General features: G+C 38.4%; 1 protein-coding gene across 13 annotated transcripts in view; it reads left to right on the plus strand.

Annotated features, from left to right (window-relative positions):
- Positions 1-11,380, plus strand: part of ZNF568 (zinc finger protein 568) — an 80,911-nt gene extending 69,531 nt beyond the window's left edge. For all 13 annotated transcript variants that reach the window (XM_049109951.1, XM_049109972.1, XM_049109973.1 and 10 more), the window contains one exon: positions 4,642-11,380. In XM_049109951.1, coding sequence (XP_048965908.1) covers positions 4,642-6,083 — 1,442 coding nt within the window. In that variant the 3' untranslated portion in view covers positions 6,084-11,380. The remainder of the gene's footprint in view (positions 1-4,641) is intronic.
- Positions 11,381-11,684: the final 304 nt, after the last annotated feature.

The following is an 11,684-nucleotide window of genomic DNA, read 5'->3' on the forward strand; positions in this document are numbered from 1 at the left end:
AACGAAACTCTACACAGACTTTATTCAGATTCCACCGATTTTCAAATATACTCCTTTTTTATTTTTATTTTATTTGGTATAGATTACTGTGAAATTTTATGTCACATGCAGATACATGTAACCACAACCACAATTGGGATACAAAATCTTATATTTTTATAAAGTATTTTTTTTTTTTTTAAATTTTTATTTATTTATGATAGTCACACAGAGAGAGAGAGGCAGAGACACAGGCAGAGGGAGAAGCAGGCTCCATGCACTGGGAGCCCGACGTGGGATTCGATCCCGGGTCCCCAGGATCGCGCCCTGGGCCAAAGGCAGGCACTAAACCGCTGCGCCACCCAGGGATCCCTATAAAGTATTTTTTAAACAATGCTATATGCTTAGTTGAATAAAAGCCAGATATATAGCTTTAAGAGTCAGTGTTGTTTTGATTGTATAAAAAGAATGCTACAGAACACTGGATGGAAACAAAAGGTAACGATGAATAACCTAGGAAGTAGCTAGGGTCAGGAAGGATGCTAGGTCTGCTGGAATTAGATTCAATTGACCTTGTAGAGAAGAAATTGACCTTGTCTTAGTCACAGGCCCCTCCTGGGAATGATGTGTCTGATGGAGAGAGAGGCCAAGTGTGATTATAGTTTAAGATTTGGGGTCCTGGGATCCCTGGGTGGCACAGCGGTTTGGCGCCTGCCTTTGGCCCAGGGCGCAATCCTGGAGACCCGGGATCGAATCCCACATTGGGCTCCCGGTGCATGGAGCCTGCTTCTCCCTCTGCCTGTGTCTCTGCCTCTCTCTCTCTCTGTGACTATCATAAATAAATAAAAAAATTAAAAAAAAAAAAAAAGATTTGGGGTCCTTTCTGGCCCTTTCTTGAATTCATGAGCAGTGTTCAGGCCAGGAAGAGCCAGTCTCACCAGCAGTCTGCAGAAAACTTAAGGGCTAATTTAAATCCCTAATCACTGATAACCTTGCAAGTTTCCTTTTTTTAGAAACCTAGCCTGTATAATGGCCAGAGAAATGAGGGGTCTATTTAGGGAAGATGGTTATAGGTAAGGCAGTATTGTGAGAAAATATTAGGGGCAATATTATCAGACTGGTAAGATTTTTCAGATCATGACAAATGATACAAAGCTGGAAGGAGGAGTAAGAGGATCTGGGCAGTATGGTGGGACTGCTGTACCAAGGTAGAAGAATCTATTCAGTGAAGGCCTTAAGGAGAGAGTCTTGGGTGGATGTCCTGGAAAATCTGAATGGAGGTCCACTTCATGCAGGGCCTTTGCAGTAAGCCTAGGAGGTTGGATTTTTTTTTTTCCTGAGGACACTTGGCAGCCATTGAAGGTTTTAAACAAGATAGGAACGTGATTGAATTTGATTTCTAAGACCTCTCTCCAGCTGTGCCGTAGAGACTGAATCAGAGGATTCATGAGTAAAAATGGTGAAACTTGGTAGGAGCCTGTTTGGGAAGTCCAGATGATTTGGCCTTGCACTAGAATGAGATCATGGAGTAGGGAAAGCGGAGAGACTGAAGATCAATTTAGAGGAATGATTTTATAACAGTGAGCAGTGATTGTGCAGGATAGGAGCAATGGGAGCATCCTTGATGGATGTTACTTTTTGATTTGAGCATTCTTTTAAGGTCCAAATTTATGATTCAAATCCATGCTTTTTACAGTTTTCCTTTTCCACAAGATTGTTTTTCCAAAATATTTAAAATTACAGTATTTTCTGACATCTGATGTCTGGAACTTCCCATACAGCATAAAGGGCCAAACTTCCCATACAGCATGAAAGGCCAAAATCATTTTACCAGTCATTATATAGTTCTTGCTTTTAGTGCCCCTCTCTGAAGTATAACCTTGTAGCATCCCCAGTATAAGTGGCATTATCATTGGATTGCAGATATAGATCATACATTAATCACAGAAGAATCTTCTTACCAGTTGTTCTAAGTTTATTCATCTCTCTAGATTTTCCAACTGTTTATCTTTTCTGCAACTTGCTTTTGGCTGGTCCAACTACTCTGGACTTTAGCAAGAACAAAGAGACTATCCTAAGCAGCAGGGTGCCTGCACAAGCTGTGACAACTTACACGAAGTATCTCCTTATGTCTCAACCTCCTTGATTTCTTTTTTTTTTTTTTTTAAGATTTTATTTATTTATTCATAGAGACAGAGAGAGAGAGGAAGAGACACAGGCAGAGGGAGAAGCAGGCTCCATGCAGGGAGCCCGATGCGGGACTGGATCCTGGGTCTCCAGGACCACACCCCAGGCCGCAGGTGGCGCCAAACCGCTGTGCCACCAGGGCTGCCCAGCCTCCTGAGTAGTTAAGTAACTGTCCAATGTCATACAACTAGCAAGTCATGGAACTAGGATTCACACCCAAGCAGCCTGGATCTTTGCTCTTTCTCACATCATATAACTTCTCATAAATGGTTGCCATAGTTTCCTCAGTTTCCATTAGAATTTTTTTAGAATTACATAAAACAATTCCATTGTTGTGTAAAGGTAACAATCTTCTAGGAGACTAGTATAAGCACATGTACAAATATATTCTAATGATGCTGGCTTGTTTATGCATTACTGCCATGTGCATGGGAAGTGCTGTGGAGAGGGCAGTGAAGCTGTGAAGGAGCAGAGGTAGGAAGACAGTTCCCTCACCTATTAAATAATTAAAAACATGAAGTGATTACTCTGATTCTCACTGTTGTAATGTCATTATCTTTAGCATGTCTACCTTTATTTGCACTGGAATATCCTTAATCTAGCAATTAGTTTAGTTAACATTAATTGAACTATGTGCTAGGGATTGGTTATATCATGGTGAGTGAAATAAGTATTATGGTAGTTCTAGGGCTACTTTAGGAGAAATATCAATAGATAAATTAATAAATGTGTAATTGCAGAATTAAGAAAAAAGATTACGAAGGAAAAAAACAGGGTACTTGACAGAAAATTAAGATATTTACAATGAAAGAAACTGGCCATGCAGGGATTCTGGAGCAGAGCACTCATGGCAGACAAAGCATTTCCTAATAGAGTCTAAGATGAGAACGTAATTGCCATGATAGTCCATTGGAAGCCAGTAGAGTAGGTACAGAGTGAGTGAAGGTGAGAGCATCTTAAAATGAAGATGACTAGAGAAGCAGGGTTCAAATAATGCAGAGTTTTGCAGGTCTAGTGAGGAATTTTGTATTTTATTATAAGTACAGATGGGATGAACTGTGTTTAAACAGGGAGTCCCACACTTTGAGTTGCCTGTGAATCCCTGAGAAAGATTAATAAAAATGCCAATTCATGAAATAGTATTTACTCTGCAGATACACTGAAGGACAGATAGGCAATACAGAAGTAAACAAGTTAAAGTATAATATCTTAGAGTTTAGAGGTAAAGTATACTGATGTCTGCAAGATGGATGGATGGATGTAGAGAGAGAAAGATACATGATGAGGCAAGAGCCAAATGTTTATTAATAGAATCTAGGTATGGGAATATGGGAGTTCACTGTCTCAGTTCTTTTAATTTTTCTGTATATTTGAAAGTTCTCATAATAATGTTGGGGAAATAGATGATATGTGATGATAAATGCACTGCAAAAAAATGCAGTAAGTAGAGTAATGAGGCCCCTGTTTTGTAAAGAGAGGTCTCATGTTTGAGTAGAAGTCAGAATGAAGTACTTGAACAAGCCATATTAATATGGAAGTTCTTTACAGGCAGAGATTCTGAAGGAGTAGTGAGCTTCACAGGTTTGAAGAACATCCAGTTGGTCAAGAGCTAGAGCAGAATCACTTAAAGGGAGATCTGCTATGAGGTCAGAAAGAGGTAGTGTAAGGCAGGTTTAGGGAGGGTTTTGTAGGCCTATAAGGACTTTGACTTTTACTCTGTACCAGATGGAAATCCAGTGGAAACTGAGGCAGAAGAAAAGCCTAATCTAGCTTACTTAACAAGAACGCTCTGGCTTCTGTCTTAGGTGTGGGATATTAAGAGGGCAAGAATGAAAGTAAGGAGCCCTGTTAAGAAAGTGTGTTAACTTGGTGAGAGATGGCTTTGGACAAGGTAGTAGAGATACTGGTAGAAGTAGTCAAAATCTGGATATATTTTGAAGGTAGAGATGAGAGGACTTGCTGTTAGAATGTCCTACTCCTTTAGATTCTCATTTAGTGGGTGCCTGGGTGGCTCAGTATTTCAGCGTCTGCCTTTGGCTCAGGTCCTGATTTGGGGTCCTGGGATCGAGTCCCCCATCAGGCTCCCTGCGGGGAATCTGCTTCTCCCTCTGCCTATGTCTCTGCCTCTCTATGTGTGTCTCTCATGAATAAATAAATAAAATATTTTTAAAAAAAAAGAACGATTTTCATTTAGTTTGTCTGCATGGTTCCTGGACATCATATTTGTAACGTTCCTCAGCTAATTCCGAATTTCACAGAGGTGAAGAACTACTTCTTCACAAGCTCCCCTCATTTTCTTTATTCTCACCCCCCACGCTCCACATCCTAGGCTTTTTTTCAAATTTCAGAAAGTGCTGTGTTTAGGAGCTGTTTAAATTATTCACTAATATTTTTAGTTTGCCATTTCTACCTTAGAACTTTCCTATCTCCTGCCACATAAAAATACTTCCCATTTTCTTTCTTGTTATCTTACAGATTGGGAGTCCAGAAGAGAAACCAAGAATTTATTTTCCAAGGAGCACAGTAATGAAATTAAATCATTGCACATGAAGATAAAAAGACTTACAAGTTCTGACCTTGAGTGCACTAGGGTCAGAGATAACAGAGAAATCAAATGCCACTTGGAGAGACAACAGGAGGGACATTTCAGACAGGCTGTCATAGCCTCTGAAGAAAGGTCTGCTGCCATTCAGTGCACAGTTCAAAGTGTACCTCAGACAATTCATAGTAGAGGGAAAACCTATGAATGCAAGGGATGTAAGGAAACTTTCAGGTGCCAATCACACCATATTCAGTATGAAAAAAGTCATAATAAGGAAAAAGACCCTAAATGTGGAGAGTGTGGGAAAGTCTTTAATAGTAGGTCAAACTTGATTAAACATCGGAGAGTTCATGAAAGCAAAAAAAGTAAAGAAAATAAGAAATGTGCCTTTATCCATGGCTCTGAAATTACTAAACCTCAGAGCATTAATACTGGTGAGAAACCTCATAAATGTAAGGAATGTGGGAAAGGCTTTCATTCTAGTACACAACTTAGTAAACATCAAAAGATCCACATAGGTGAGAAACCCTATAAATGTAAGGAGTGTGGGAAGGCTTTTCCATCTACCTCACAACTTAATTTACATCAGAGAATTCATACTGATGAGAAATACTATGAATGTAAGGAATGTGGGAAAGCCTTTACCCGTCCCTCACACCTTCTTCGACATCAGAGAATTCATACTGGTGAGAAACCCCATAAATGTAATGAATGTGGGAAAGCTTTTCGTTATGACACTCAACTTAGTCTTCATCAGATAATTCATACTGGTGAAAGACGTTATGAATGTAAGGAATGTGGGAAAGTATATAGTTGTGCCTCACAACTAAGTCTACATCAAAGAATTCATACTGGTGAGAAACCTCATAAATGTAAGGAATGTGGGAAAGCTTTCATCTCTGATTCACATCTTATTCGACATCAGAGTGTTCATACTGGTGAGAAACCATATAAATGTAAAGAATGTGGGAAGGCCTTTCGTCGTGGCTCAGAACTTACTCGCCATCAGAGAGCTCACGCTGGTGAGAAACCCTATAAATGTAGGGAATGTAGAATGGCCTTTACTTGTAGCACAGAACTTATTCGACATCAAAAAGTTCACACTGGTGAGAGACCCCATAAATGTAAGGAATGTGGGAAGGCTTTTATTCGAAAGTCAGAACTTATTCATCATGAAAGGAGTCATAGTGGTGAAAAGCCCTATAAGTGTAAGGAATGCGGGAAAGCCTTTGGTCGTGGCTCAGAACTTAATCGACACCTGAAAATTCATACTGGTGAGAAACCTTACAAATGTAAGCAATGTGGGAAGGCCTTTATTCGTGGCTCACATCTTAGTAAACATCAGAGAATTCATACAGGAAAGCGGAGTGAATGAAGTCATGTGGGAAGGCTCAAAATGTTACTGACCTCTGCAATGTCATACTAGTAAAACACAAAAACCTCTGATTTTTAAGGAATGTGGGAAAACCTTTGAAGATAACAATATCGGAGTTCACACTATGGACTTTATTTGAGGGCTGGAATTTATCTGATAGGTGTTACTGCTGAGATACTTTATAAATGTTAGGGATTGAGAGGGTTTTATTTATGTTCCAAAATTTATTAAACATCAGATTCAATTGGCATAAAAGTGAGAAAACTCCCTGAATGTAAGGAAAGTGGGGAGGCTTTGGAAGGCAGTTAATGTGTCAGACAGTTGTACAAATGTTTCTCAACATCAGGGTCATTTGCCCTGTGGGAAATCAGAGGGTTCATAATATGTAAATGTTATAAATATAGGAGACCAATTTGCTTTAGCTAACAAGTTATTCATTTCATAATTCATACTTGAGGAAGGCTACAGGAATGTTAAAAATGCAGCAGATTCTTCTGTCCCGCTCAAATCTTAAGTATTTGCAAGCTCATCCTCTAAAATGGAACTGAAGCAGAGTAAGAAAGGATTTAACCAATATTCAGTCTTTACTTGCCTTATAGGGCAAATTACTTAACTGGGTCTAAACTTTCTCACTTATAAATTAGCAATATTAGCCCCATCTTGTTAGTATTTTTAAGATTAAATAATTACATATTACATACTGTGGCTCATATTTAAAGTGTATTAAACAAGAGCTGCTTTTATTTTCATATTTGTGGATAGAAATCAGAGAAAAGCCTTATATGTGTAGTGACTATAGGAACATTTTACATCATCTTTTTATTGAATATCAGGTAATTCCTTCTGGAGAAAAATTAAAAACTGAATCTTTCATTCATCTTGCCCTCTTGCCTCACTAGGGGAAAGGAAATAAGGCAAGTTATAATTCAGAAAGAATGACAAAGAGACAACTATATGTTGAAATTTGTAGGCTGCGACAAAGCTATTCCTAGGAAAATTGACTTCTTTTAATATATGTAGAAAATGTGGACAATTAATGGCCATGATTCATTGCCAGTTCACTGTACTTGGTGAACTGCCGGTTTTAATGGGTTCCCTGAAAACACTTGTTGAAGTAAGAGGAATGAAAGAGTGAATGAAGAAGCATTCGACTCTAGTGTGTAGAAAAGCTAACAAATTAAGAGAGCAAAGCCAAACAAAACAAAACAAAAACCTTGAAAACATATTGGGATGGGGGGAAAAAATCCTCAAGCATCGTTAATGAGAGAAAATGTAACTATAAAAAGGAAATTTTAAAGAAATAAGGCAGTATTGTGGCAGACACTGTTGGTTGCCTATCCATGCTCCCTCTACCAGGAGCACTGCCTGTTGCCCATCTAAAGTCTAGGTCTTGCTCTCCTAGTTTGCTTTGCATCTGCTTTGCATTCCTAGCCATAGAAGACCTGAGCAAAAGTCTGCACGTATGCTTTAAGTTTTCTTTCCTAACAAAATAGGAAATAGTCCTCTTACATTACAGGATGCATGACTATATGTCTGTGCAATACCTGGAATTGTGGCCCATGTTGCTGTCAGATGTGGTGAGAGGCTAAGATTGGCACAGCAGATAGATGGGAATTACCTGCACTCCTGACATTTTTGGGCTAATGAAATAATGCAGAGCTGTCCTGTCTCTGGGTTTTTAGTAAAATAAGAAACTTCATGCATGTGTTGTAAGTTTATACTCAATTTTTTATGATAGACTTGAGTCCTGGAAAAAAAATATTTTTACATATTTATTCACCTTAATATTTAGTAAGATGAGAAAATGTTTATATTCAACTTTTTATAGTATATCTGAAATTGCGGGAAAAGCATTAAATATTTTTAGACAAGTGTATACACATATTCTATTTTGATTAATAAGACACAGGAAATGTTTTCTTTTTTACTTCTAACATTGTATAGAATGTATTGATATTCAGCTTTTTTAAAACATGTCTGAAATCCTGAAAGAGTATTTTTCCTGAATAAAGTAAGAACCAATAAAAAACTGATTAAAGAGGTATACCATGATTCCTCTAGTATCAGCATATCTAACAGATAAAATCTTCTAGTCTCCAAGATACAGTCACAACTATGAGGGAAGCATAACTCTTTGAAGAAATTTGGAAAAGGACAACATCCAAATCAAATCAGCTATAAAAACAATCTACTATATTTATGGTATATGAATATTCCAATTAAAATAGCAAGTCAAGGGCAGCCTGGGTGACTCAGCGGTTTAGCGCCGCCTTCAGCCCAAGGCCTGATCAAGAGACCTGGGATTGAGTCCCACGTCGGGCTTCCTGCATGGAGCCTGCTTCTCCCTCTGCCTGTGTCTCTGCCTCTCTCTCTCTGTGTCTCTCATGAATAAATAAATAAAATCTTTAAAAAAATAAAAAAAATAAAATAGCAAGTCAAATTTAGCAGCCTATTGGAGGAAATGGAGGGGGGGCAGTTTAGTCCAGAAAAAAATAGTTCACGACCTGTCCCAATTGTTTTGTAATGTAACGTATAAAGGTAGTATTTACACATTGAAAACTAGACCCTAAAATAACTATTTCCCACGGAAAGCAATAAATGAGAAACTATTATAGCATGTATGTTCAACTGCTATGAAGTCACTGCAGTTATCCACTTAATCCTACCTCCTGGGTTACCCACACATTAGAATAATTACCATCAGTGGATTCCACTTTAGCCTCACACTTTAGGAAATAATACATACTTCAGATAAGTTTAATATAAACCTGAGTAAATTAAATCAATCGTGGATAATGTCAGCCTATTGTGGGACAATTTATAATAAAAATTCAAGCATTTAAATTTTTTTTAAGTAAGCTTAAAAACGTAGGGCTTGAACTCAAGACCCCGAGACCAAGAGTTGCATGCTCTACTGACTGAGCCAGGCAGGCACCCCTACCTAAGCATTTGTTAAAGGAGGGAAATCATTGCTAAATTTTATCTGCACTGGCATAATTATTTCATAAGTCTGTTCTTGAAAGTTATACATACTGTTTTAAGAGGACAAGTTATGGGCAGCACAGGTGGCTCAGTGGTTTGGCACCTCCTTCAGCCCAGGGTGTGATCCTGGAGACCCTAGATCGAGTCCCCCGTCAGGCTCCCTGCGTGGAGCCTGCTTCTCCCTCTGCCTGTGTCTCTGCCTCTCTCTCCCTCTCTATCTCTGTGTCTCTATTGAATAAACAAAATTAAAAAAAAAAAAAAGGACAAGTTCTGCCCTAAGAAGAAATTGAAGAATTAATAAAGGTAGGCAAAACTAGGCATGACATGATGCTGGTTTCATTATAATTCCTAACATTTTTTCAGTTATAAAAAATGTTAAGAGATGATTCTCTTTTAGTTTTTGCCTATGTATACACATTTCTCTTTTCAAGACTTCAAAGTTGTATTCTAATTTTCTATAACGTATAAAAAAACAGGTATATCGTAAAGATTTTTAAAAAATCTATCAGGGTGCTGGACTGACTCAGTCTGAAGGGCATGCAACTCTTTTTTAAGTGGAGGGACACCTGGGTGGCTCAGTGGTTGAGCATCTACCTTTGGTTCAGGTCGTAATCCCGGGGTCCCGGGATCAAGTCCCACATTCATCTCCCCACAGGAGCCAGCTTCTCCCTCTGCCTATGTCTCTGCCTTTCTCTGTGTATTCATGAATAAATAAAATCTTTTTTTAAAAATTCTTTTGAGAAAGTGAGTGACAGCATGAGCAGCGGGGAGAGTCAGAGGAAGAGGGAGAAACAGACTCCCTGCTGAGCAGTGTGCACAACTCGGTGCTTAATCCCAGGGCCCCAGGATCATGACCTGAACCAAAGGTAGATGCTCAACCACTGAGCCACCCAAGATGCTTAATCACCTGAGCCCCTCAGTCACCCCAAAAGGCATGTAACTCTTAATCTTGTGGTCATGAATTCAAGCCCTATGATGGATGTAGAGATTATAAGTAAGTGAAATTTAAAAAAAAAAAACGACAAAAAAAACCTATGCTTACTCTCTGAATTGCCAATACCAACAGCCTCCCACGCTTTTTGCCATACTCAAGAAGCACGGCCATATCTAGGAAGTTTGTTTTGGTGGTGTAGTGTGTGTGTATAGCATAGCTGGAACAGAATTGTGCTTATGTATTGAAGTGCAGTCTTCTTTTCTCACTTGGTAGCAGACCATGACTGGACTTCCTTCCAGTCAGAACCTGCAGGTATAGCTTTTTAGCTTTAGACTCATTCATGATAAAGACATAATATATGCAGCCCAGTCTTCCACTAGTGAAAGTTCAGATTTGTTATTTTACAAATAATTGGAAAACAGTTTTACTACATACGTATTGTTTCATGTTGGTGTTTATATTTCTGCTGAGTGGATAGATTCCCACCAGTTGGATCCCTTGCCTTACAGCATGGTATATTTTAAATGCAATAGTTAATACCTCATTATTTTCTGAAGTTTGACATTGATATAGGAATGTATGTCCATTCCCAACAACTTCAACGAGGACTGAATCTTGTTAAATTGAGTGAAGAAAAAAGTGCCTTTAATTTGCATTTTCTTAACTGCCAATGAAGTGGACTATATATCATGCCTAAGAGTTATTTGAATTTTGTTTTTGTGAATTGCTTGTTTTTATGTATTCTCTTTTTTAAATTGAAGTAGTTTTTGAAGCAGTTTGTAGAAACTTTGTTTTGTCATATACTTTGCAGTTGTTTTTCTTAGTCTGGCATGTATTTTTTTTTGCCTTTTTTAAAGGCAAAAGAAATCAACAGACTTTTTCTGTGAAAGACCAGATAGTAAATATTTTAGGCTTTGTGGCCATAAAGTCTACTCTGCCTTTGTAGTGTGAAAACATACATAAATCAATGGTTCTCAACCAGGGGTAATTTTGCCTTTCCTACTCCTAACTTGACATTGGGCACTGTCCAGAAACATTTTTGGTGGTCACTTTGAGGGGGACGGCTGCTGACATCTGTAGGCAAAGGCCAGGGATACTTTGAACACCTTACAATGCATAGTACAGTGCTCACAACACATCTATCTGGTCCAAAATGTCATGAGTGCCAAAACTGAGAAGTTCTGAATTTACACAATCAACAGGCCACATTTGGCCTGCAGGCTGTAGTTTGCTCACCCCTGTTTTAAATAATTCTTTTTTGCTGTATGAGATCTACTTTTTTGGTTTTGTGCCTGAATTGTTTCTTTCTCTTAACTTTTCCAAATTTTCTTGTTTTATGCTTTAAAATTTTGACTAAATAAAATAATTCAGAAAAACAGTAGCACCTGTGTAACTGCTGCCTACTAATTAGACATCTAATTGTCTTTCATTAAAATTTTATCAAAGAAGCACTTAGGTGGCTCAGTTGGTTAAGTGTCCCACTCTTTGGCCAGGTGATGATCTTAGGGTCGTGGGATTAAGCACGCGCACACACCATCAGGCTCTGCATGCTCGGTGTGGAGTCTGTCCCTCTCCCTCTATTCTTCCCCTGGCTCGCTTGCTCACTCGCTCTCTTTCTCTCTCAAAATCTTTTTTAAAAATTATAGAAGTAAAAAATAAAATAAAATAAAATAAAAATAAAAATT

Source organism: Canis lupus, chromosome 1 (genome assembly GCF_003254725.2).
Source record: "Canis lupus dingo isolate Sandy chromosome 1, ASM325472v2, whole genome shotgun sequence".
Taxonomy (NCBI): domain Eukaryota; kingdom Metazoa; phylum Chordata; class Mammalia; order Carnivora; family Canidae; genus Canis; species Canis lupus.